Source organism: Thamnophis elegans, chromosome 6 (assembly GCF_009769535.1).
Source record: "Thamnophis elegans isolate rThaEle1 chromosome 6, rThaEle1.pri, whole genome shotgun sequence".
Lineage (NCBI taxonomy): Eukaryota > Metazoa > Chordata > Lepidosauria > Squamata > Colubridae > Thamnophis > Thamnophis elegans.
Genome location: NC_045546.1, coordinates 39,662,795 through 39,690,295, shown reverse-complemented (window position 1 = coordinate 39,690,295; position 27,501 = coordinate 39,662,795). Strand labels below are relative to the sequence as shown.

The 27,501-nt window shown below is 38.7% G+C and overlaps 1 protein-coding gene across 1 annotated transcript; it reads right to left on the bottom strand.

The window, feature by feature from the left end:
* Positions 1 to 568: 568 nt before the first annotated feature.
* CD2 (CD2 molecule) lies at positions 569 to 10,781 on the bottom strand. The gene is made up of 5 exons (XM_032220027.1): positions 10,646 to 10,781; positions 6,003 to 6,311; positions 3,953 to 4,207; positions 3,337 to 3,468; positions 569 to 1,120 (listed from the first exon to the last, which is right to left on the bottom strand). Exons 1-5 carry the CDS (start codon positions 10,701 to 10,703, stop codon positions 924 to 926), a joined length of 951 nt encoding a protein of 316 aa, XP_032075918.1. The 5' UTR covers positions 10,704 to 10,781; the 3' UTR covers positions 569 to 923.
* Between the last annotated feature and the right edge of the window lie 16,720 nt (positions 10,782 to 27,501).

Sequence of the window (27,501 nt, the reverse complement as noted above, 5' to 3'; positions counted from 1 at the left end):
TATGTCTTACAAAAATATAGTGCAAAGCTACAAAGATATAGTATAGGACAGTGATGACAAACCTTTTTGGGACTGAGTGCCAAAAAGGGTGTGCCTGTATGTGTGTGTGTGCATGCGTGTGCGCAGCACCAGGTGCCGAAAAGGGAGCATTTCGCGCACGTCTCAGCTGTGAACAGGAAGAGTGGCTTCCCAGGGGGCATGTGTGTGCTGGAAAATGAACTTCCAACCAGCAAGTCTTCTGGTTTCTGGAACGCATGCGCATGCGCCAATCAGCTGGCCAGCGTGCAGGCTCATGCCGGAAAATGGAAGACCAGCTCTTCCAGTTTCCGGCACTGTAGCACGCACAAAGGCCAGCTGAAAATCACATGCGTTATGCGCACCAGAAAACCAGAAGATAAACAGCCAACACTGTGGGTGCCAGACAACATGGTTCCATGTGCCAGTTCAGGCACACATGCCATAGGTTTGCCATCATGGGTATAGGACATATAGATATAGAACAATGTAAATATAGAACAAGTTTTAAATTTCTTTTTTTTTTTATTGCTTTAAATGCAATTCTCTGCGTATGTATTACAAAAATATAGTACAAAACTACAAAGATATAGTATATGAAATATAAATATAGAACAATGTCATACAAGAAAATACTTAAATTGCTTGAAAACAACAGCAATCATACAATCATTAAAACAGGCGACAGCCTCCCTAGTCATGAAGTCCTACATAGCTTTTTGTGGGGAATAATAAATTACTCTGAACCTTCTGATTTTCTAGTTTTGTTTCTAATCTATTTTCCAACAGCCACACTTTAAGCCTGCTCAGAGTTGGCTGGCTAACCATAAGTTTATAGACATTGCAATGCTAATATGGAAAGCAAAAGTATTTCCTCTGAGAGAAGGAAACATGAAACACAAAAATACTTAAAGTCTTTCTTTTGTGCGCCGGGGTGGTTTTGGATAAGGGCATGATTTGGAGGGAGCAATCTGTTGTTGCAGTTCAGAAGGAGGTGACCTGCTTTTTTGAGTTGTTGGAGTAGAGCCAGAAGAAACAGGAATCTCCGGAAGTTTTCTTTGTTGCATGTGATTCTGAATCTGGATTTGCAGGGCATACTCCTCAGCTGCAGTAAGGACAAGCAAACAAAAACTCTGAGTAACACTGATGGTCTAACTCAGTGGTAATCAACCTGGTCCCTACCGCCCACTAGTTGGTGTTCTGGCTTTCATGGTGGGCGGTAGGGGTTTACTGTAACTCTGCTTTATAAATTTTATAAAGTAAAGTTACTTCCCTACTTTATAAATCACCATTACTGTGGAACTGGTGGGCGGTTAGAAATTTTTACAACTAACAGAGATACAAAAGTGGGCTGTAGGTATAAAAAGGTTGACTACCCCTGGCCTAACTGAACAGCAGCAGTACAAAATCAGCTCTGGATGGCACAAATTTTATGCAGGCTATCACAAGGTAAAGTGGCATAGGATTATTGTCAAGTCCTCAATTTCCAATACTAATTGAAATCTGTTCAAAAGTAGACAGTCTCATAAATGAGGAGCCTGCCATATCAAAGTTTCCAATCCAACACCAAGGTCTAAGTCATCCTTCCCCAAATTGGTAACATTACATGTCCTTACAACAGCCAGCATCGAAATGAAGAGTAGTAATCCAATGTATTTGGGGGCTATTGGTTGGGGAAATCTGCACCATGATGACGTGATTATCACTTGGCTGCCTTTTGTCTCTCATCACCTCTAGTCATCTCTACTTGATATCACTTTTTTTTAAAAAAAACTTATTTCAGGACACAGTCTCAGAAAGCCTTGGGTAAAATCATCATCATCCACTTTAAAAAGTAAACATGGATCAGAAATAAAGAATATCAGTTAATTGAAATATATACAAAAGTACAAAATAGATGTTCTGTACAAAAATCTTATGTAGCACAACTCTATAGAAATACTAAAATACAAAAAAGGTCTTTATCATAAAAAAATTAAATAAGCTAGATCCTAAGTCATACAAACAAAATATACATAATTAAATCAGATAATGTGTGTGTGTGTGGGGGTATTTGTATATGTATCTGTGCATGTATGTTCCAGCATAACTCTTGAACACCTTGAACACCTTGAGCAATTTCAACCAAACTTGGTACACAGATGACTTACTCTCTGGGGAAAAATGCTGTAGGAGTACGATACTCCTAACGTCCCTTGGGTGTGTGTTCTATTAAGATACAACCTGTTGTGTCTTAAAATGGCTTCTACTGAACTGCCATAAAATGGGTTTTACTGTACAGCATAATGGATTTGCCATGGTAATGGCTTCACAGTACTCCACAAGGGGGCTACCTCTGGTAAGAGGGAAAATCCGACATTAGAAATTATGTTTGGTCTGGACATTTTCCCCCTATAAATAAATACCCAGACAACACTGGGTTATCAACTAGTATACAATATAAAAGGCAGGAAAGTCTACTACCAACACTAGTCAGAAGCCACAGAGCCCAACCAGAGGATTACTCCTATTCCTTAAAGTCAAACTAAAGAAACTGGGGAACAAGAAAGTCATCTATCATCCAAAGAATAAAAAGTCAATTACAAAATAGTGGGACTAATAATTCTGAAAGACTTTCAACCTTGACTTTCCTGTTGGAGTTGTGGGGATTGCCAAAAGTACCCAAAGAACATGACTGAGTAGATTTTGTTGGGATGCTCCTGCTCAAAGATAGGGAGAAGTACCATAGTGCATTGACCCCGAGACTGAAGAGATTTTTTAGGACAGGGTTGTGAAGTTTATGAGAAAAAAAAGGACAGTATTAAATTTGATTGTTTAATTTGACAGGACAAATTTAAGCATAATCATTCTAACCCAAGTTTAATACCTTTTAAAAGTTAATTTAACAAAATCAAATCTAGCTTTTGTCTACTCTTTGTTAATCTTAGGGATATGTCCCATGTCGGCGCATTTAATGTGAGGTTTTCCAAAAATGTATGCTTGGCAGGTGAAAAAGAAAATAAAAACCACGCACCCACAGAGCACATTTTAATGATTTCATCTTTGAGGAACCAAGGCTGAAAAGCAGAGCAAAAAAAAATATCACATACTTTCATAAAAATCAGGCTTTTTGGGACACATTAAGTAAAATGCTGTATTTTCCGTGTTTCCTTTCTTCCCTTCCTCCATGGGCCAGACCTGAACTTTAGTTTTCATTAAAATATATCTAGAAATTGATTTAGTGCATATATATATTTCACAGCGATTAATAGGTTTAGCATGCTTGATTGTTAGAAAGAGAGAAGCTTGTTAAATTTTAAATGGAAGGAATGTCAAGCTTACCTTTCCTTTCGCGTCTTTTTGCTTTCTTCCTTCTGATGCAGTAAATAATCAGAGCCAAAAAGATGATCAATATGACTACACTTCCCATGATTATCAGGATTATGAAGAGCATAGGTACTGAATAAAATACATCTGAAACACAGAACAACTCATAAGAAAAGACTGTATGTGTGAACTTATACAAATATACGCATGCACATAGATAAGGGAAAGTGAGCATATACAAAAGAGAAAAAACAATCTATTATTTTTTCTGCCCTCCTAACATATTAAAAATAAGGGGGGAAAACACAAAACTTTTATTTATGGGGTCCTTAAAAATGGTTTCTTGAATATATCACAGTTGGCATAAACAATCAAACCACAATTTCATTTAACATTTATTCATGTAACCGATTGGCTCTGCCACAATTACAGGGCTGTATATATTTAGATAAGTGGAATGTCTCACAATTGAATTGATTCATGTTAAAAATTACAAATTACAAACCACTCAGTCTGAATTTACACATTAAGCCAGAAACTAAACATGGTTTATTTATTATGGTTTACATATTTAATATTCCAGGCTATACAGTCTAGCATTCAGAAGTGTGTTGCGAACCTAGGTTAATACCTGCAACTGGACATGTGATTTGTTTCTCGATATAATTCTTCTTAGTAGGAACATCAACCTCACATCTGAATTTTCCGGAACTGACATTTAATTGTAATGTCACCTTCCATGTTGCATTGTAATATTCTGGTTGTACAGATTCAATTTCTTTAGTATCTTGAAGCAATTTAAATCTGGGTTTTGATTCCCCAGAATATTTCGCCTCACATGTCAATGTTTTTTGGGAACAAAACTCATTGAGTTCTAGTAGAAGCTCTGAAAGAAAAGAAATAAACTCTGCTAAAAGATTTAAATATGCCATTATTTTTTTTAAAAAAACCAAGAATTGCATAATAGAGGATTAAATCTTTATCTTTTCGACTACTATTTCCATGCAGAGCCATGGTGACTTAGTGGTATAAAATTCAATATTTCAGGCTAACTCTGTCTACGGCCAGGAGTTCGATCCTGACTGACTCAAGGTTGACTCAACCTTCCATCCTTCTGAGGTCGGTAAAATGAGGACCCAGATTGTTGTGGGCAATATGCTGATATTGTAAATCACCCAGAGTGCTGTAATGGGGCAATATATAAATCTAAGTTCTATAATCTTCTGTTATTGGCTTTGCTGGATGGGGCAAATAGGAATTGAAGTCCAAAATATACAAAGGACGTTAGAATGCATAAGCAGCATATAAAAAAAAAAGATATATTAAAGTTATCTTACAAACTGCAAATTAAACAAAAATAATGGGGGGAAAACAGTATTTGGTTATTTAATAATGACAAATATTCACTGAATTCTGCAACTATTACTACTATCAAATAGAGCAGAGTAAAATACAATACAATGTAATAATAATAATAATAATAATAATAATAATAATAATAATAATAATAATACATAGATCCTTGAATGAGTTCCATCTGAGTCTTGTTTTCTTTTATCTAAAAATAAAGTAAATTGCCTATGCGCAGGCTGCTTGAGGGATTAAAAATTTTTTTTCCTTATGGGCGGGGACTACCAAAATGGGAAGCATGCCTCTGCCTGCATAACTAGGGAGAGACTCTCCACTCCACAAAAAACAATGGCTTGAAAGCAGCTCCTCTGCCATCCTCCCCCATTCCTCCGCTACCTTCCCTAAACACCTCCCCCATTGCAAATGCAACATGCTGTTTGGGTGGGAAATGCCTGGAATGCAATAAAGCCCACCCACTCATCTCCTGCTGTCAGGCTGGATAATGTAGTGAGAGGAGAGGCAGAGAAGCCAGAGGGGAGCCAATCGGAGCCCTTGGAAAGAAGGGGATTGAGGGAAAGTGTGTGTGCTGTAGCATGCTGCGGATACCCTCACTCACACCTTTGCCTGGCTTCCTTCCTCCTGTGGTCTCCTCAGTGCTCACTCCTGCTCCCACTCCCTAGTCTAGCTTGATTGCAGGCGGAGCCACACCGCCTTTTGCAAGCCCGCTGTCAATGAAGATGGGTGCCGGTGAGAGCTGGCTTTTTGCATAGCTTTCTCCTGCTGTTGTGGGGGAGGGATTGCTTCCTCCCCAGGCCTCTGTCTGTTTCTCCCCCCCTCAAGCTGGATAAAGCTAAGACAACTGGATAAAGCTAGGTAAAAAGCTATCCCTCACTGGCGCCCAGCTTCACTGATAGCAGGCAGCATTACCTTTAGGGAGCTGCAGTCTCAAAGACTGCATAGTAAGAAAAAAGGCATTTAATTTCCTTTTGAAAGAAGTTTGGCGACTGTGGCCAAATTTCTCCCACCTGTTCACGCTAACTGGTGTAAACTGGCTGAATACCACATACCAGTGGCAGACAGGTTATTTGGCTCACTTCAATCTATTGGTATTTGTTAGAGACTTGGGAATCTAAGATGTTATTTTCTGAGGGTTGTCTATCTTAGAAATGCTTTTCAATTTTTCATAATTTACAGTAAAAACCATATGGGAACCCTCAGTACCCACAGAAATCCAACTATGGCCAATCCAAAGTGCCAATTTGAAGGAGAAAAGGAGTAAAATAAAGGTGTTCATAGGTTGATGGAGGGTAGATTGGTATTCAAAAACTCACCATCAACTTGCAATGTAATTAATTCACGAAATAATGCTGTGCCTTTTTCACCATGTGCTTCTACAATGTAAGTTCCAGCATCCATTTTCTTCAATCTATTTATTTTCAGACTTCCATTAAGAAATAAGTTGTATTTGTTTGGTTCTGGTTGGTTTTTTGACATAAAAATATTATTGTTTGTAATGTCTGCAATAAACGTAGAGTTCTTTTTCCATATTAAAAGTGTTGGTCTGGCACTGGTTTTGGGTGTTGAAAGAATAATTTGGTCTCCTACATGACCGTGAATCTTGTCATTCATGGACACAGAACCTACAAAAAAAAGAGCCAGTTGTTACATTATTTGAATCCTACCATCGCATATTAGATGTTGGTTAAAGTAGAGGTATGGAAGTTTAAAATCCCCATTGCTTCAGTTTTTCTTTTGTTTAATTTTAAACATGCATGAACTGAACATGTAATACACTGACTCTGAAAAATTCTGATACTTTGTAAAATGTCTGTGTGTGTGTGTGTGTGTGTGTGTGTGTGTGTGTGTGTGTTAAACTCAAATCACTTTTCACTCCTGGTGACTATACGAATAAGTCCATCCAGTTTTATAGGTGACATTTTGGGGATTAGTCTTTTTCCCAAGGTTCAAAAAGTGTGATTGATCAAAGTTATTCAGCTGACTTTTAAAGGCAGTATTAGAATTTAGAATTATAAATTTAATCCCCAGGACCACCTTGTCAGTGCTGCTAAAATCAAGAAAGGTGTCAAGCATTGGGCCCCCTCAGTGGTGGGTTTCAAATCCCGTTCCCACTGGTATTGTTAGAATGGGCCCAGTGGCAGCCTCATGGAGGCGGGCAGTATGCGCATGCGTCTTAGCACTTGTGCGACGCTCCGCAACACTCCAGCAGCTTCGCGGAGCGTAGCACAGTGCTGTACGCACCATGTGTGTGCATGGAAGTGCAGAAGCCTTTAAACACAGGCAAGGAGCTCGGGTGAGTGGGTGGGCCCTCCGGCGCACCATACCGAAATGGTATCCGGTGCTCCGGGATGGCTCTGGTACGCCCGTATCGGGGCATACTTCCTACCACTGGGCCCACTCTTATTCAATCTGTTCAATATAAATTTTGATCCATCCAACCCCCAAACTGGAAGACATTTCTCTGTTCTACTCTGTGCTGATAATGTAGATGGTTCAAAAATACCTATTGGCCTTAGATGGGCATTGAGCACACTAACATGGTATTGCAAGGAAGACTAGTTAATACTCAATTATCAGAAACCAAAATTAAGGCATTTGCCAAAGGCCCAAGAACCTTGGGCACAAAATTGACCAGGCCTCCTGTTTCAAATAGCTGGGGTAAACATTCTATCAACAGTAGGAAACCTCATGGGAACTATGTTTCTGAAAATGCACAGATACACTCATCTGCCATCCTTGAATTTCAAGACAAGAGGAGGCTACTATTTACTTGCAACATTCAAACTATTCAAAACTGAGCCAATAACATAACTTCTTAATGGTGTCCAGATGAGTCCCATTTCCTATTCTACATCATTAGAACTTGTTCAATTCAATATTTTTTTAATATTGGCCTTTTAAGACCCAAAATGTGTATCTGATACTATTCAGGGATTGGAGATAGACCTCATGAAAATGGAGGCTAGAATGTAGATGATCACACTCAACTATTGACTCAAACTCTTCATTTCCCCCTTAGCTTTGCTCCATTAACTAGTTTAATTCACATGGAAAAGGGAAGCAGCAACTAAAATCCCATCTTTGGCTTTCTCTCCGGGTTGTCTACTCAGCATGAATATGATCAGCCCAAAGCACTCATTAAACATCCTGTAGTAAACACCGAGCAATAATTGGACCTAGCCAACCTTTGTTCCCAGTGAATCCAACAGGTATTCTGTCTCCCTTATGACAAATTTAATTAATATTGACATATCTAACTATTGGAGGACATATATTCTAGCACAGCATTATGCAAACATAGCTGAATGTGAAGGCTAAAACATAAAGGGAGGGAAGACAGAATACCTGTTGGATTCACTAGGAATAAAGGTTGGCTAGGTCCATAAAGGCAAATGCTCTTGGGATCCTGGACACTGGGAACATGACTTTGTGAGATGAAGAGAGATGCTACTAAAGAATAATCAACAAGGGGAAGCATAGCTCACAACTAGATTCTGGTCAGAGCAAATGTCACAGTTGATAATTGAATGCCATAATTGTTAAGCAAATCCATTGATCGCTATGGAGAGGGATTTAACTGGAAATAAACACCAGTTTCTGCCAAAAATGCCAAAAATTGCAGTCATGTGGTCATGGGGTGTCGCAAATTGTAAATACAGCTGGTAAACAAGCATTTAAAATGCAGTCATGTGACCATGGCAGGGCCCCAGACATCAGAATTTTGACTCTGGCGCAGCTTTTGGGCTATCTGCTGTAACTTTCAACAGTTGCTAAGCAACCAGTCATAAGCACAGGCTACCTTATTCTCAGAGCCATTTCACAAAGCCCTCAAAATCATTACAATTGCTTTGAGGAAAGTAAAAATAGGCCCTTTTTAGTTTAGCATTCCATTTCTCCCAAATGCTCAAATTGCCATTTAGTTGACTATTCATCCACTTTAATAAAATCCTTTTCATAACTACTTTTGTTTTTTATTGTCCTGAATATTTTAGTATTGTCTACAAACTGCTGACCCTTAATTTTTATGAACAAATTAAAAATACTGGTCTAAACACAGGTCCTTGAAGGAGTCTATTTCTTTCTCTTCATTGAGAAAACTGCCTATTCTGAGCTATGATCTTTAATTTAAATTGTGAGTCTGTAATTAGATTAAGAAGAGAAGGAGAAAGAAAAGCTAATAACACATGCATTCACTTCCATCCTAATTGTGATAAACTGAATGAAACACAATTAGATATATATGGATATGTTTATGAGAATAGAATAGAATAAAATAGAATAGAATAGAATAGAATAATAACTTTACTGTCACTTTGAATGTACACTAATTGGCATGCATTAAAATGAAACTTTGTTGCATACAGTTCACAAAGGGTCACTACATAAACATTACAAAATAAATAAATAAATACAAAATTATGTATATATCCACATATAATATATGACACAGAGAAACAACACACTGTAGTTCAGATGTATACATGTACATGGTGAGTTTAACAGATGATGGCATAGGGAACAAAGCAGTTACAGAATCAGTAGTCCTGCTAGAAATACTCCAAAACCTCTTTCTGGAGGGGATTACAGAAATGGACTGTAAAGTAGGGGGGGCGGTGTCTAACAATGCTTTGAGCTCTAAGCACAAAGCGCTTACAAGCAGTATCCTGAATGACAGGAAGAGAGCTTCCTATAATCTTCTTGGCTGTCCTTACCAGTCTTTGTATGGACTTTCTATCTGCAGCCACCAAACCAAACAGCAATTTGTTAAAATGTTCTCAAATGTGCCTCTGTAAAAAGTAGCCACGACAGAAGGAGAAAGATGTGCTCATCTAATGCAATGTAGGAAATGGAGATGCTGGTTTGCACTCTTCACTAAGGATGATGTGTGGAGAGACCAGATCAGATTGTTAGTTATCTGCACCCCCAGATACTTAATATTGATTACCACCTCTAAAGCTGCACCCTTGATACTGAATGGAATATGACTACGCTAGCTCTTTTTAAAATCTACAATGACCTACTTTGTTTTATTAACACTTAGAATCAGGTTACTTTATTCAGATTACATCAGTCCACCAGAGCCTTCACATCTTCTCTAAAGTTAGGCCAGTTGGAAGGGAGCATTATGGGTTTATATAAACAAAAGTTTAGGAGGGAAAGGCTTCACATTTAGGAACAGCTTGGTCAAGATACACATATCTTTCTAATATTTAGGCAAACTATTAAAAAAATTACATTTCAGAGCTTTTGTTATAGAAAAATCAACTTAGTTTGACAGTAAAGATGATAAATAAATGGATTCTATTTTATTTAAAATGGGGTTCAGTATGGTATTTTATATGAAATTTTGATAGAAGTGTTCTGTTTTTAATTTTTAAGAAAGCAATTTGGCTGATTCTAAACTATTTCAGATTTGTTGTTTTTCAGTGTTTGCATTTTCTCTGATATCTTTTTTGTAAAAGTTTGTATTAAACTGCTGGGTGAAAGCAGGTATTCACAATATTGCATCATACGTTCCATAACTTCTAGAATGTCAATAGCTGACTTTCATAAACGTCAATAAAATTGTACAAAACCCAAACTCTACTAAATCCTAGGAGACTCATTCCCAATCTTAATAGCTGTAAGTCTAGAATAGTGATTACAGTAAAATGTTAGACTTGGACTAGGACCATCCAGGTTTTAGTCCTAGTCTCAGCTGCAGCAACCAACTGGGAGATTTTGGACCAATCTTTTTCTCTAAATCCAATGTCTCAAAGATTAGCCTAAAGACATTCACTAACTTTTCACTGACACCTCCAAGTTCAACATCTTAGCCTGAATATTCTCACTTTCAAAAAAAATATTTTAAAAGATACTAAACTGTAATAACCTTGTTACTACAGTGAAAACATTTGCAATAAGAGTTCTTCGCATTTGCAAAGAAATTCAAAGAATGTTGCATTTTTAAACTCACCTTCCAAGCTGAACAAGATCATTAGGAATTTAATTAGGAATGGGTTGCCCAAGTTCATGTTCAAGGCTGTATTTATCTCTAGAGTGAGAAAGAAGTATATGACACAGCTTGCAGTATCTGACACCCGTACATCACATTCTTCGTTTTGTCTTTCTCTCCCTCCCTCCCTCCCATCACCCACACCACCTGCACTTCAGCTTTTATTTCTCTAGTAATGGAAATAGAGTCAGTATCTTTATAAGCAGATATTGAAAATATATACAACTGATGTTTTTTCTTTTCCTTCCAAAATCTTTATTTTCTTCTGTGATTTCAAAGAAAAATCGAACAAGGTGTATTGGTAAGTGTCAATACACAACTGGAGGGTTACATTCAGCAGTTTTCTATACAGATCATATATATGTCTGTCAAATTGTTAAAATCATGGCCAACACATCAAAGGATAGGGGACCTGATTCAACATTAGTAAAAGTAGATGCTTTATGCTGAGCAAATTTTTTCTCTTCAGCAAAATGTATAAATAAGAGAAAAATTATTGTGTGCATAAATACATATGTAAATATGTAAGTGAATAGCCTTGAATTGTGGAATATGATGCACGTATTGTAGATTTGCTGCTTAATTCAGTAAAATAATATATGACAGAAGAAAGTATGCAGTATAATAAATTATTGCTTAGCAAATGATTCAATTTTGTGTAGGAAGTAAGTCAATTCTTTGTGATGTCTTTTTGTTTAAGATATTTATGACGATATGGATAAGAAATGGTTGTGGGAACATGAGATATGCTGGTTTGGAACTGTATTCTTAGTGAGAACCTAAAAAGAACTCACAGACATCAAATATTAAATAGATTATTTGATATAAGAAGGATGGGGCTGAAAAAATGTATTGAATACCAAAACAATTGTATTGATAGGGAAAAGTTAAGCCAAAATATTTTTTTTAAAAATAAGAGAAAGCGGTGAATTAATATTCCTTGGTAGAATATTGACCAACCAAAGGAAAATGGATGCAAATGCAAATGACAACAAAAGGAAGTGGGTAGGATATGGTTTGTTGCAAAAATGATTTTTTTAATGAGAGAAGCAAAATGACTGCAGATGAGGGTGTGTCTTTAATTACTTTGTTATAGGAAACTATAACAGGAAACTGTTAGAATTTCAAACAAAAGGTAAAAAGAAATGGAATTAAATGGAAATGACTTGTACAATAAAATAAAGCTGAAATAAAGAATGGGTGGTGAATAAATTAACATTGAATACAAAAGTAAATGATCACCCAAAAAAAGAAACAATGACAAGGGAAACCACTAGAATATAAAATAAGAGTAACCCACTCCATATTATGGTAGCAATGATGTTATAAATGATGATGATATTTGGTAATGAAACCTCTAGAGGAAAACAACCAAGCTCAGAAAGCACCAAGGATTCCCCATTTCAACCGTTGTTGCTATGTGAATCCCTTGTAACAGCAGGTTTCCTATTTCAATTATTTCCAGGTACCGTCAGCCACCAAGTCAAAACTGTACTCCTTGGTCACCGATTCAAGAATAGAGTTTATTCATGTTATCATGGCTTCCCATTTCCTTTTGCACCAGTCCTCTGATCCTTTTATCTATCAAATAAGATATTTTGGATACATGTTTAGCACATTTTTGGATGATAGTGCTCTGTTCAGAAATAGCACAAGTGACATGTCACAGGTACAAAGAAAGGATTGTATCAATCCAGAGCACTAGAACTTTTTATAGGAACTCCTTTGTCAGTAAACATGAAAGTGAAGGAACAATTTAAAATGTATTCAAATCAGCAATGAAGACAGATATTGCTCTGAAGGCATGAGGGTAGCTGCTCCAATTGTGTGAGACCAGCTATCATCTTAGGTTGAGAAGGACATTACAAGGAAGGCCACATTACATGAAGACAGACATACCTTTGTCTTCATTTTTATTTTTCTCCATATGGAGATGATGATGGCAATATTCTGAGAAAATATTTTCAGAAAACAATGGCCAAATAAGTTACTTGCTCACAACTTGGCCTCATTTTTGTCAATGGCATATTACACATCAGATTTCATGCCATGGCTCAATGTTAGACTTTGGAAGAGAAACTTGTTACTTTCCAGAATGTCATGAATCTGTATCAAACAGATTAGTAGTATCTATTAATGCTAAATAAGCAGTGGAATAACATGCCTTCTGAACACTGGAGCTCTTCAAGAAAATATTGGACAGCAATTTTTCTAAGACAGTATGAAGATTTCCATGTTGGACAGTGAGTTGGACTACTTGGATCTCCAAGTCCCTTCCACTTCTGTAATTCTATGGAAATATGTTTGTGCATAAGTAAAGATCAATTTTATGTGATTTAAGGGTAAAACCAAGGCTGCCAGGCATTCTGGCATTGATGTAGGGAAGTGGAGTCTCTTATTTAGGGCAGGAATGTCTAGCAGAAGAAAGATATTTTGGTTCAAAGAAGCTAAACTTCTTCTTTCAGCAATGTGAACCATGTGAGATTGCATCTCCACAAAAGTCTAGTGGGGATTTTTTTTTTCACTGACTTTCAGTAGAAAATGAAATAAAACACGTATTTTCAGCCATATATGCTATTAAAAAAATAGAAATGCACAGGATGAAAAAGAGCACAAAAATCATCTCTTGTCCAGCCACTTCTTGTGAAATAATTGCAGTACTATCTTGCCCCTTCTTGTCATTGCCCTTTTGTTTTTTCAAAAGACAAGTGCATTTTGTTTTTCTAGAAAAAAGCCCCTTTGGGACAACCACAACCTAGTTGATTGAGAATCTCCATAGACAGATAGGTAACTCTGGCCAATGAGAAAGCTGTATCTACTGGCTTGTAGTTTTCATCGATACAAGTCAAACATGAGTCAAAAGCATGATAAAATAGCTAAAAATGTAGTTATCAAAATCCAGGTGTCGTTGGCTTCTGGTTATCATTTTACTCTGTTTTATCTCAACATTAGTGCACAATTGCAAAGTTATTCTCCTGATAACCATAAAGGAGTTATCAATATCATAATCTGTGAATCTCAGCAGTCTTGCACTTACAGGAAGAGGAAACTAGTTAAAAAAAACACTATAGTGTTTCCACATGCGTAGTGGAAACAAAAATGAAAGCTGTTTTTTTATTTTCATAATGTATATCAGAAATCACAAATCCAGATTCTAAAAATGTGCAGTGGAGGGCAAAACAACATTCTATGGAAAGATACTGAAAGACTTGCAATAGCAAATTATTTTATTTAGGTTGTCCAGAAATTGAATCATGGCAACTGAACTTTCTTCTTTTTAGTTTGGAATATTTTGCTAGTTATCAAATTAGCCTTTTCAGTCTGAACCTATTTTACCTACACTATTCTCAGTGCAGAATGTTCATTCTAGGCTACAGTAATTAGTTATTACTTTACTGCAGGGGTGGGCTTAAAAAATGTTAGCAAGGGATTACCTGCCCGGTTGCTATCTAGATCCCTTCCAGTCGGAATTTAGGCCTGGCTACAGCACGGAAACCGCTTTGGTCGCATTGACTGATGATCTCTGGAGTGCCAGGGATGGAGGTTATGCCTCCGTCCTAGTGCTCCTTGACCTCTCAGCGGCCTTCGATACCATCGATCATGGTATCCTTCTGCGACGACTGCGGGAGGTGGGGGTGGGAGGCACCGTCCTACGGTGGTTCTCCTCTTACCTCTCAGACAGGTCGCAATCGGTGTTGGTCGGAGGGCAGAGATTGACCCCTAGGCCCCTGAATTATGGGGTGCCGCAGGGTTCGGTACTGTCCTCCCTCCTGTTTAATATCTACATGAAGCCGCTGGGTGAGATCATTCGACGGCACGGGATAAAATACCATCAGTATGCGGACGATACGCAGCTGTATCTGTCCGCCCTGTGCCAACTCAGTGAAGCGGTTGACGTGATGTGCCAGTGCCTCGAGGCTGTTAGGGACTGGATGGGGCTTAACAAGCTTGTACTCAATTCAGATAAGACCGAGTGGCTGGTGTGTTTCCCTCCTACTAATTGGCCAAGTCTTCCATCTCTCAGGCTGGGGGGTCAAACAGTACGCCCCTCAGACAGGGTTCGCAACTTGGGAGTCCTCCTGGACCCACAGCTGAATTTTGAACACCACTTGTCGGCTGTGACCAGGGGGGCATTTGCCCAGGTTTGCCTGGTGCACCAGTTGCGTCCCTACCTGAACCGGGAGGCCCTCACAACAGTCACTCGCGCCCTTGTGACCTCTAGACTGGACTACTGCAACGTGCTCTACATGGGGTAGCCCTTGAAGAGTATTCAGAGACTTCAGCTTGTCCAGAATGCAGCCGCGCGAGCGATCGTGGGTGTACCTCGGTTCACCCACGTAACACCTATCCTCCGCGAGCTGCACTGGCTGCCTATTGGTCTCCGGATACGCTTCAAGGCGCTAGTCGTCACTTATAAAGCCCTTCATGGTATTGGACCTGGGTACTTGAGAGACCACCTGCTGCCAATTACCTCCACTAGACCGATCAGATCTCACAGATTAGGCCTCCTCCGAATTCCATCCGCCGGCCAGTGTCGACTGGCGACCACCCAGAGGAGAGCCTTCTCTGTGGCTGCTCCGACCCTTTGGAACGAACTCCCCATGGAGATTCGAACCCTCACCACCCTCCAGGCCTTCCGCAAAGCCATTAAAACCTGGCTGTTCCGACAGGCCTGGGGCTAAAGAGCTGTTGCCCCCGTCTCGAATGGTATGACTGTTGTATGTTTTTAAATTATGCATTGTTATGCTTTGTTTTTTTTTTTTATTTCTTTTTGTCTGTATTCCCCTTCCCTGGTTGAGTTGTGAGCCGCCCTGAGTCCCCTTTCGGGGGAAAAGGGCGGCATACAAATGAAATAAACTGAACTGAACTGCTGGGTGGGCATGGCCATGGTGGGCGTGGCCTGGTCAGACTCCTGCATCACAATGGAGGGGGGATTGCCCTCCCCGAGCTCTAGAGGCTTTCCTCAAGCCTCCAGGAGGGCGAAAATGGCCTTCCCAGGCTCTGGATGCCATCTGGATGCTAGAAACGGGCCCATTTCCAGCCTTCCTGAACTTCCGGTAGGCCCATTTTTCTCCTTCCCTGAGACTCTGTGTGCACCCTGCAATTACAGTAGCTGCATCCAAAACGGATAGGGGTTTTGGGAGGGTGAGTGGGTTGTGCGGGCCAGCCAGGTGTGGGATATGCACAGAATCTTAGCTAGAGTTTCTCTTGAAGCCCTGCGAACCCCCAGTAGCCCAGCCCTGCTTTACTGGCTCATATATTTGCAGCTAAATCACCTGCAAATGATCTTTGTGGCATTTCAAATGCTGCTAAATATAGCATCATCCCATTGGCTAAACTGTTTGGGATCACTGAGAATTGCATCGAATGAAGCAGTGTCGAGAGTGCCACAGATTGCCTACTCCTGGTGTAAGTAATATTGGGCAAGACAGAAATGAGACATAAGTATTATCTTCTTTCTTTCTTCCTTCCCTCCTTTTTTTCTTTCTCCCGTTTTATCTTTACATAATCTTATAGGACAATTAGGCTGAAAGACAGACAACACCAGTCACTGAATAGTTGCCATTCCACACTTAATATTATACTTTATATTGTCTTCCATTAAAGAAGAATCCTCTTTTGTCTGCAGCCATTTCCCCATTTTCTCTTTGTACCTTGATAGAGAAACGTATGCCATTACTACAATTGAACTGTCAACCTTCTAAGTGGGAGATGAGCATCTTCACCTCTAGGCCACCATGCCATTCACTGTCCAGCCTAAACAATAAGCAAGAAAGCAAAGCAGATTTTAGGCAAATAGAAGTTGTCTCTGTGCTGTGCAGGAATAATGGAGTAAATTCTTTTTCGATACCAATTCAGAACAACATAACTCTGACTTATTCTTCGATAAGATGAAGGCAATGTCATGGAGACATAAAAAGATAAATATGTTTCTGGGTGACATAAATGCTGCAATTAGGCATACATGTTGGAAGGCCTACATTTTCTTTATTGGTAGTCCATCTGCTTCATATATTATTATTATTATCGCAACAACAGAATTGTATCACAGCGGCCAGTTGTTTCGCTGGATTTGGCATTGGTTACTAGTCGGGCCTCACCCAGGGGCCTAGGATGTCGTAATGTATTTTCGTAATATGCGTGCAGATCCAAGCAGTGCAGCTTTTTGAATTTGACTGATGGTGATTTTGTCAATTTTAACTGTTTTAAATGTAATTCCAGTGCTTTTGGAATAGCACCCAGTGTGCCAATTACCACTGGAATTACCACTGCTGGTTTGTGCCATAGTCGTTGAATTTCGATTTTTAAGTCCTGGTATTTTGCGATTTTTTCATGTTCCTTCTCAGCGACCCTGCTATCACCTGGTATTGCGATGTCTATTATTATTATTATTATTATACAATTGTATCACAGCGGCCAGTTGTTTCGCCGGATTTGGCATTGGTTACTAGTCGGGCCCCACCCAGGGGCCTAGGACGTCGTAACGTATTTTCGTAATATGCGTGCAGATCCAAGCAGTGCGGCTTTTTGCATTTGACTGATGGTGATTTTGTCAATTTTTAACTGTTTTAAATGTAATTCCAGTGCTTTTGGAATAGCACCCAGTGTGCCAATTACCACTGGAATTACCACTGCTGGTTTGTGCCATAGTCGTTGAATTTCGATTTTTAAGTCCTGGTATCTTGCGATTTTTTCATGTTCCTTCTCGGCGACCCTGCTATCACCTGGTATTGCGGTGTCTATGATTGTGACCTTATTTTTCTCAACCAGTGTGATGTCTGGTGTATTATGCGCCAGTATTTTGTCGGTTTGTATACGGAAATCTCACAAGATCTTGACCATCTGATTTTCGGTGACTTTTTCAGGCTGATGTTCCCACCAGTTTGTTGCTGTTTTAATATTATAATTTTTGCACAAATTCCAATGGATCATTTGTGCTACTGAATTGTGCCGCAATTTATAATCAGTCTGCGCGATTTTTTTACAGCAGCTGAGTATGTGATCAACAGTTTCATCAGCTTCTTTGCAAAGTCTGCATTTGGCATCATCAAAGGATTTTTCGATTTTGGCCTTAATGGCATTTGTGCGGATAGCTTGTTCTTGCGCAGCCAGGATTAGTGACTCTGTTTCTTTCTTTAATGTACCTGTTGTTAGCCATAACCAAGTTTGTTCACTGTCCACTTTATCTTTTATTTTTTCCAGAAATTGGCCATGCAGTGCTTTGTTCTGCCAACTCTCCATTCTTGATTTTATCACATCTTTTCTGTATTCTTGTTTCGTCTGTTGGGCCTTCAGTAGATTTTTGTTCTTTACTTCGATTAATAGATGTTCTTGACTTTCTTTTAAATAATCAGCCAGTGCATGTTTTTCTTCTTCAACTGTTTGCTTCACTTGTAATAATCCTCTGCCACCTGATTTTCGGGGCAGGTACAGTCTATCAGTATCAACACGTGGATGTAAACTGTAGTGCATTGTCATTAGTTTCCTGGTTTTTCGGTCCAAAAGGTCCAAATCAGCTTGTGTCCAGTTAACTATACCAGCTGTGTATCTTATAACTGGTATTGCCCAGGTATTTATTGCCTTGATTGTATTTCCACCATTCAATTTAGATTTCAAAATTTTCCTAACTCTGTTGGTGTACTCTCGTCTGACAATAGTTTTTACTTCCCCATGCTTGATGTTATCCAACTGCAGAATGCCTAAGTATTTGTAGGCTTCATTTTCTTTGCATTTAATTAGTTGGCCATTGGGCATTTCAATTCCCTCAGATGCAGTGATTTTGCCCCTTTTTATGGATACAGTGGCGCATTTTTCCATGCCAAACTGCATTGAAATATCGGTGCTGAATACTCGGACTGTGTTTGTCAATGATTGGATTTCTATTTCTGACTTTCCATAGAGTTTCAAATCATCCATATATAGTAAATGTGAAATTTTTTCAGCTTCTTTGGCTGTTTGGTAGCCTAATTTCATTTTTTTTAAGATTACTGATAGTGGGATCATTGCGATGATGAAGAGAAGAGGTGAAAGTGAATCACCCTGGAAAATTCCTCGTTTGATATTAACCATTCCGTAGCTCTCATTCCCTACTGCCAACTCAGTTTTCCATTGTTTCATTGCCTTTTCAGTAAAGGATGTAATATTTTTGCTAATGCCAGTTGTTTCTAAGCATTTTATGATCCAACTATGTGGCAGTGAGTCAAATGCCTTTTTGTAATCAATCCAGACCATATTCAAGTTCGTTTTTCTGTTCTTACAATTTTCTAATATCATTTTATCAATTAGAAGCTGATCTTTGGTGCCCCTGCTCCTTCTTTTGTTGCCTTTTTGCTCTACTGGCAAGATGTTGTTTGTTTCCAAATAATCCATCATGTTATCTGCAATAATGCCTGTGAGTAATTTGAAGGTTGTTGGCAAGCATGTTATTGGTCTGTAGTTTTCAGGTGTTGTTCCTTTAGTTGCATCTTTCTGAATCAAGTATGTTTTTCCAGTTGTCAACCATTCATCAATTTGGCCCTTTTGTAAAATTTCATTCAGTTGCCTGGCCAATATTGCATGTAAACTGGTCAGATATTTGAGCCAGAAACCATGTAATTGGTCCTTTCCAGGTGATGTCCAATTCTTTACCTTTTTAACTCGATTTTTGACCAACTTAGTTGTTATTTCTAATACTTGCATTTGTTTGTTGCCAATGCTTTTCTCAAAGTAATGTATCCAGTTTGCTTCCTTGTTGTAGTCCTTTGCATTTTCCCACAATTCTTTCCAGAATTCAACTGTGGCCTGTTTTTCTGGTTTTTCACTTTTGGTGTCACCATTTACATTAAGACTTTGATAAAAACGCCGTTGGTCTGATCGAAATTGCTGATTTTGTTTATATTGGATGATTCGTGCCTCATATCTTTCAATTTTTCTAGCTGTTGCTGTTATCTGCTGTTTTACAATTTCTACAGCTTCATTGATGTTTCTTGTATCCAATCTATATCTTCTGATTAGCCGATCTATGATTTTGTTGTTTTTAAGCCGTTGCTCATGCATGTTCTTTAAGTTACTAGCATCTGCTCTTAATTTTTTGATTTTTTGTTCTAAACGGATTTTCCACTTTGGCTTTGATGCTTTTTCTGTTGTGTGACTAGGTACTTTAATTTTAATGCCTAGTTCATTAGTGACTATTACAGCTGCGCTGTACATTAACTGGTTTGTTTCCAAGATGGATTCCGGTTCAATTGTTGAAAACACTGCATTAACCATTTTCATGATAGGGGCCAAAATTTTCTTAGGCACAGTTTTTAGTGATGGTAAACGTTGCCTTTCCTCATTAAGCAGAAAATGCTCCATGATCTTATCCTTCAATTCTTTTTGTTTTTGAGTTAGTTCATCAGTTGGTTCAATGATAACTGGTTCTAGTGGTGGTGATGTTATTTCCTCCCCGAGAGCTTCTTCTGGGAGTTCTACTATAGTGTCTTTAGTTGTGTCATGAATATCAGTTATTTCCGCTTGTGATATTGTTTTTTGGGTTTTGCAATTTGCCTGAATCTCCTCATGTTCAACTTCACTAAACACTTTATTCCGTATAATAAATCGCCTTTGATCTGCTAGTCGTTGTTCACTAACATTTGAATCTGGATATTGTTGTTTCCATAATTCATACATTCGCTTTAAATATCCTCTTTTTTCTGGCTCTGAGTTGTAGTAACAGGCCATTATGGCACGGTTTTCATCTGCACTATATTTTTGTCGTTTTGTTGGCTGGTCCACTTGTAGCCCACTTGTCGACGGATGTCCAGGGACCCCAACATCCGCCGCGGCCCTTGTTAACCCGCGCGACGACCGATGCGGTATGGAATTCTTATTCATTTTTTTCACCATATTGTATGGGTTGGCGGGGGGTTTTTTACGGGACCAGATGCCAACCTGATCCCAACCTTCCTCCTTTCTCATCCGGGCTTGGGACCGGCAACGGCGGAGTTTTATTATTATTATTATTATTATTATTATTATTATTATTATTATTATTATTATTATTATTATTATTGTACAATTGTATCACAGCGGCCAGTTGTTTCGCCAGATTTGGCATTGGTTACTAGTCGGGCCCCACCCAGGGGCCTAGGACGTCGTAACATATTTTCGTAATATGCGTGCAGATCCAAGCAGTGCGGCTTTTTGCATTTGACTGATGGTGATTTTGTCAATTTTAAACTGTTTTAAATGTAATTCCAGTGCTTTTGGAATAGCACCCAGTGTGCCAATTACCACTGGAATTACCACTGCTGGTTTGTGCCATAGTCGTTGAATTTCGATTTTTAAGTCCTGGTATCTTGCGATTTTTTCATGTTCCTTCTCGGCGACCCTGCTATCACCTGGTATTGCGGTGTCTATGATTGTGACCTTATTTTTCTCAACCAGTGTGATGTCTGGTGTATTATGCGCCAGTATTTTGTCGGTTTGTATACGGAAATCCCACAAGATCTTGACCATCTGATTTTCGGTGACTTTTTCAGGCTGATGTTCCCACCAGTTTGTTGCTGTTTTAATATTATAATTTTTGCACAAATTCCAATGGATCATTTGTGCTACTGAATTGTGCCGCAATTTATAATCAGTCTGCGCGATTTTTTTACAGCAACTGAGAATGTGATCAACAGTTTCGTCAGCTTCTTTGCAAAGTCTGCATTTGGCATCATCAGAGGATTTTTCGATTTTGGCCTTAATGGCATTTGTGCGGATAGCTTGTTCTTGCGCAGCCAGGATTAGTGACTCTGTTTCTTTCTTTAATGTACCTGTTTTTAACCATAACCAAGTTTGTTCCCTGTCCACTTTATCTTTTATTTTTTCCAGAAATTGACCATGCAGTGCTTTGTTCTGCCAACTCTCCATTCTTGATTTTATCACATCTTTTCTGTATTCTTGTTTTGTCTGTTGGGCCTTCAGTAGATTTTTGTTCTTTACTTCGATTAATAGATGTTCTTGACTTTCTTTTAAATAATCAGCCAGTGCATGTTTTTCTTCTTCAACTGTTTGCTTCACTTGTAATAATCCTCTGCCACCTGATTTTCGGGGCAGATATAGTCTATCAGTATCAACACGTGGATGTAAACTGTAGTGCATTGTCATTAGTTTCCTGGTTTTTCGGTCCAAAAGGTCCAAATCAGTTTGTGTCCAGTTAACTATGCCAGCTGTGTATCTTATAACTGGTATTGCCCAGGTATTTATGGCCTTGATTGTATTTCCACCATTCAATTTAGATTTCAAAATTTTCCTAACTCTGTTGGTGTACTCTCGTCTGACAATAGTTTTTACTTCCCCATGCTTGATGTTATCCAACTGCAGAATGCCTAAGTATTTGTAGGCTTCATTTTCTTTGCATTTAATTAGTTGGCCATTGGGCATTTCAATTCCCTCAGATGCAGTGATTTTGCCCCTTTTTATGGATACAGTGGCGCATTTTTCCATGCCAAACTGCATTGAAATATCGGTGCTGAATACTCGGACTGTGTTTGTCAATGATTGGATTTCTATTTCTGACTTTCCATAGAGTTTCAAATCATCCATATATAGTAAATGTGAAATTTTTTCAGCTTCTTTGGCTGTTTGGTAGCCTAATTTCATTTTTTTTAAGATTACTGATAGTGGGATCATTGCGATGATGAAGAGAAGAGGTGAAAGTGAATCACCCTGGAAAATTCCTCGTTTGATATTAACCATTCCGTAGCTCTCATTCCCTACTGCCAACTCAGTTTTCCATTGTTTCATTGCCTTTTCAGTAAAGGATGTAATATTTTTGCTAATGCCAGTTGTTTCTAAGCATTTTATGATCCAACTATGTGGCAGTGAGTCAAATGCCTTTTTGTAATCAATCCAGACCATATTCAAGTTCGTTTTTCTGTTCTTACAATTTTCTAATATCATTTTATCAATTAGAAGCTGATCTTTTGTGCCCCTGCTCCTTCTTTTGTTGCCTTTTTGCTCTACTGGCAAGATGTTGTTTGTTTCCAAATAATCCATCATGTTATCTGCAATAATGCCTGTGAGTAATTTGAAGGTTGTTGGCAAGCATGTTATTGGTCTATAGTTTTCTGGTGTTGTTCCTTTAGTTGGATCTTTCTGAATCAAGTATGTTTTTCCAGTTGTCAACCATTCATCAATTTGGCCCTTTTGTAAAATTTCATTCAGTTGCCTGGCCAATATTGCATGTAAACTGGTCAGATATTTGAGCCAGAAACCATGTAATTGGTCACTTCCAGGTGATGTCCAATTCTTTACCTTTTTAACTCGATTTTTGACCATCTCAGTTGTTATTTCTAATACTTGCATTTGTTTGTTGCCAATGCTTTTCTCAAAGTCATGTATCCACTTTGCTTCCTTGTTGTAGTCCTTTGCATTTTCCCACAATTCTTTCCAGAATTCAACTGTGGCCTGTTTTTCTGGTTTTTCACTTTTGGTGTCACCATTTACATTAAGACTTTGATAAAAACGCCGTTGATCTGATCGAAATTGCTGATTTTGTTTATGTTGGATGATTCGTGCCTCATATCTTTCAATTTTTCTAGCTGTTGCTGTTATCTGCTGTTTTACAATCTCTACAGCTTCATTGATGTTTCTTGTATCCAATCTATATCTCCTGATTAGCCGATCTATGATTTTGTTGTTTTTAAGCCGTTGCTCATGCATGTTCTTTAAGTTACTAGCATCTGCCCTTAATTTTTTTATTTTTTGTTCTAAACGGATTTTCCACTTTGGCTTTGATGCTTTTTCTGTTGTATGACTAGGTACTTTAATTTTAATGCCTAGTTCATTAGTGACTATTACAGCTGCGCTGTACATTAACTGGTTTGTTTCCAAGATGGATCCCGGTTCAATTGTTGAAAACACTGCATTAACCATTTTCATGATAGGGGCCAAAATTTTCTTAGGCACAGTTTTTAGTGATGGTAAACGTTGCCTTTCCTCATTAAGCAGAAAATGCTCCATGATCTTATCCTTCAATTCTTTTTGTTTTTGAGTTAGTTCATCAGTTGGTTCAGTGATAACTGGTTCTAGTGGTGGTGGTGTTATTTCCTCCCCAAGAGCTTCTTCTGGGAGTTCTACTATAATGTCTTTAGTTGTGTCTTGAATATCAGTTATTTCCGCTTGTGATATTGTTTTTTGGGTTTTGCAATTTGCCTGAATTTCCTCATGTTCAACTTCACTAAACACTTTATTCCGTATAATAAATCGCCTTTGATCTGCTAGTCGTTGTTCACTAACATTTGAATCTGGATATTGTTGTTTCCATAATTCATACATTCGCTTTAAATAGCCTCTTTTTTCTGGCTCTGAGTTGTAGTAACAGGCCATTATGGCACGGTTTTCATCTGCACTATATTTTTGTCGTTTTGTTGGCTGGTCCACTTGTAGCCCACTTGTCGACAGATGTCCAGGGACCCCAACATCCGCCGCGGCCCTTGTTAACCCGCGCGACGACCGATGCGGTATGGAATTCTTATTTGTTTTTTTCACCATATTGTATGGGTTGGCGGGGGGTTTTTTACGGGACCAGATGCCAACCTGATCCCAACCTTCCTCCTTTCTCATCCGGGCTTGGGACCGGCAATGGCGGAGTTATTATTATTATTATTATTATTATTATTATTATTATTATTATCATCATCATCATCTTTGAAATGGGTCCTGTAGAAAGGCTGGATAAAATAAAGAATAAGGTAAAGGTAAAAGCTCCCCTTGCACATACAGTATGTGCTAGTCGTTCCTGACTCTAGTGGGTGATGCTCATTTCTGTTTCAAAGCCAAAGAGCCAGCGTTGGCCGAAAACATCTCCATGGTCATGTGGCCAGCATGACTAAACATTGAAGACACATGGAACACTGTTACCTTCCCACCAAATGTGGTCCCTATTTTTCTACTTGCATTTTTTACATGCTTTTGAACTGCTAGGTTGGCAGAAGCTGGGACAAATAACAGGAGCTCACTCCATTACATGGCATTAGGGATTCGAACCGCCGAACTGCCGATCTTTCTTGTCGACAAGCTCAGCATCTTAGCCATTGAGCCACCTCTTAAAGAATAAGGGCCAATAGCTAATTCCATATTTATTAAGCTCTAAACTGGCTTCTAATGGATTAAGCATTTTGAAAGTGATAAGAGTAGCTTGCAATCCAGACTTGACAATTTTGAATTCGCTCCTCTTGTATTAGTCTTTCTTAGACAAAATATTAGTTATTAATGAATGATTATTTTCCAAAGTGTGATGTTATTTGCAGCATCTTTGCAGGATTTGCTAGTTAGTAATGACTGACAGAATTCATAATAATGGAATTAAAGAAGGCAAGGTCATTGCAGAAATGATCTATAAATTAGAAAGTCATCTTTGAATTTAGGCTTCATGTTTACAGAAATATTTACCTTTTCATAATTAAATTTACAAAATTTACATATGCTATCTAATATTTACAATGAGGCATCATTTTGTGAAGGGAGAAAAATAGCCATTGGAAAGTTGCAGGTAATAGGCCTGGGAGTGAGTTTGAAGACCTCACTGAACCAAAGTTTTAAACATACCATATTATTTCGAGTATAAGATGCTCCAAAGTATAAGACACACCTAGCTTTTGGGGAGGAAAACAAGGGGGGGGGGGGTGAATCTGCCTCTGTCTCCCAGCAATCTGCCTCCTGCAACAAACAGCAAATAATACAGACGATATGCACTGTTTGTAGTGTTACATTTCAGACTATACTTTTACAGATGCTGTTAAAATTTATGTCCTTTCTGGAAGTATAGGTATTCTCTGCTATTGAAAAGAAAATACAATAGCGCTAGGCCTCTTCAGATCAAGCATTTATTTTAAAAAGTTTCTTCATTTTGTTAAGCTGTCTAGAACAATAATAAAGCAGTCTTTAAAAAATAAGTCTAATAATTTGAGGCATAATAATATAGGCATTTACAGTTATTGACTTACCTTCTTGCAGCAAACAGCAAACAGCCTGATTAGTACAAGAAAAACAAATCTGCTTCTGCTTCCGAGAAATTGTCCTCCAGGAGCAAACAGCAAGTTTCACATTCAGTTTAAGTGTCCCTCCCAATCATCATCTGAAGAAGCATAAGGAGAATACAGAAAGAAAACTATGCCCTCTCCATTCAAAAAGTAATGGGTCCTGCAAAAAGCTTTTGCTCAAACTTCCAGTGCTGAAGTTTTGCCCTTTGCTGTCACCTGGTGGCAAAATTGTCAAATTGCACTGCTGTCCAATGCTTGATGTAGCTTCCTGAATGCATGTTAAATTATGTATTAATTAAACTCCTCAGCATAATACAATCCTTAGAATTCTGGATAACTTGTATACCCCCAACTTGGTTTTCCCCGCTAGAAATATTGTATCTAATACTACCTACCCACGAAGACTGAAGAAATCTACCCATGAAGAAAGAAAGCAATCAAAGCAAATGATGAAAAGTATGCTGGTCAATAACTGGACATTGAATCTCCCTTAAAACTGGCCACACATTAACATGCAGTGTTTAGTATCACCTGGAGGTTATACAGTCCCATAGTTAGTCTTTGTTAGCTGGGCAACTCTTCTGGTCCAGAAGCTAAACAGCATGCCTGGTTATTATTTGATTGGCTGACCATTAGGCAATACCCAGGCCTGTGGTCTATACTAACAAGCAAAAGGTACATTTTAGAAGGCAGCATGGGTATTTTCTTGCTGCCCTGAAAAACTGGCAACTTAGATTTTTAAGGCTAGTTTTTTTTAACAATATCTACAAGGTGAAAATAACATAATGCATTTACCAATAGGACACTGTGGTATAAATGAGAAAGATATGAAACTCTGCCTGACTGGTTCTCCTCTTCTTTGGGTCTTTGTGAAGCCTATCCAAATAATGTTTCTTACCTTCTCATCCTTTGAAACCTTCTCTTTATATTTCCCATTCTTTTCTATTCCCCTGGCTCTTTTTTCTTCTTTTTTCTATGAGAAATGCATTAGCTTTGAGAATGGATGTTATCTCTCCTACTCTCATGTCTGTTATAGCTACAAAAAAAGCAACAACAATAAGTTCTCATGAGAAAATAAAAGGTAGTCCTAAGTCATTGCATTCAAAATAAAGAACTTTTGCAAGCTAGGTCCTACAGAGCTAGAAAACTTAACCTGACTAACTGCTGGGGATATAAGATTTTAGATCAAGGCCAGAGATGGTATTCAGCCAGTTCTGACCGGTTCTCATGAACCAGTAGCGGAAATTTTGAGTAATTCAGAGAACCGGAAAATACCACCTCTGGATGGCCCCACCCTCATCTATTTGCTGCCTCCCGTGTCCCAGCTGATTGGCTGGGTCTTCTTTTGTTGCCATGACAGGAGAATGGAGCTGAAAAAGTAGGTTAGTGGGGTGGGGAGAGAATGGGGATTTTGCAGTAATCTTCCCCCAGGAGTGGACAGAGAATGGAGACCCTTTCCCTAGGAGTGCCCTTCCCCCAGGAGTGGGAAGGGAATGGGGATTTTACAGCATCCTTCCCCTGCCACACCCACCAAGCCACGCCATGCCCACCAAGCCACGCCCACAGAACCGGTAGTAAAAAAAATTAATCCCACCACTGATCAGGCAGAGCAGAACAACTAAAACTGATAACCAGGGCCATGAGTTATTATATCTCTATATAACTGGGTCAAGGATATATACTAAAAAAAATAATATCAGGTAGATCATTACAAAGAAGAGAGACCTCCAATTTGATGGTAGTTTTTACTTCATTTGCTCATCCCTCTGTCAGGTAATCAGATTGCATAGGCTCAAGGTGCTAATGGATAATTCAACACTATAT

Coding starts and splice junctions, on each gene's coding strand:
- CD2 (XM_032220027.1), bottom strand. CDS start 10,703: ATGAACTTGGGCAACCCATTCCTAATTAAATTCCTAATGATCTTGTTC. Junction 3,469..3,952: donor AATCACATGTCCAGTTGCAG/GTATTAACCTAG, acceptor TCTGTGTTTCAG/ATGTATTTTATTCAGTACCT. Junction 1,121..3,336: donor AAAAAGACGCGAAAGGAAAG/GTAAGCTTGACA, acceptor TCCTTACTGCAG/CTGAGGAGTATGCCCTGCAA.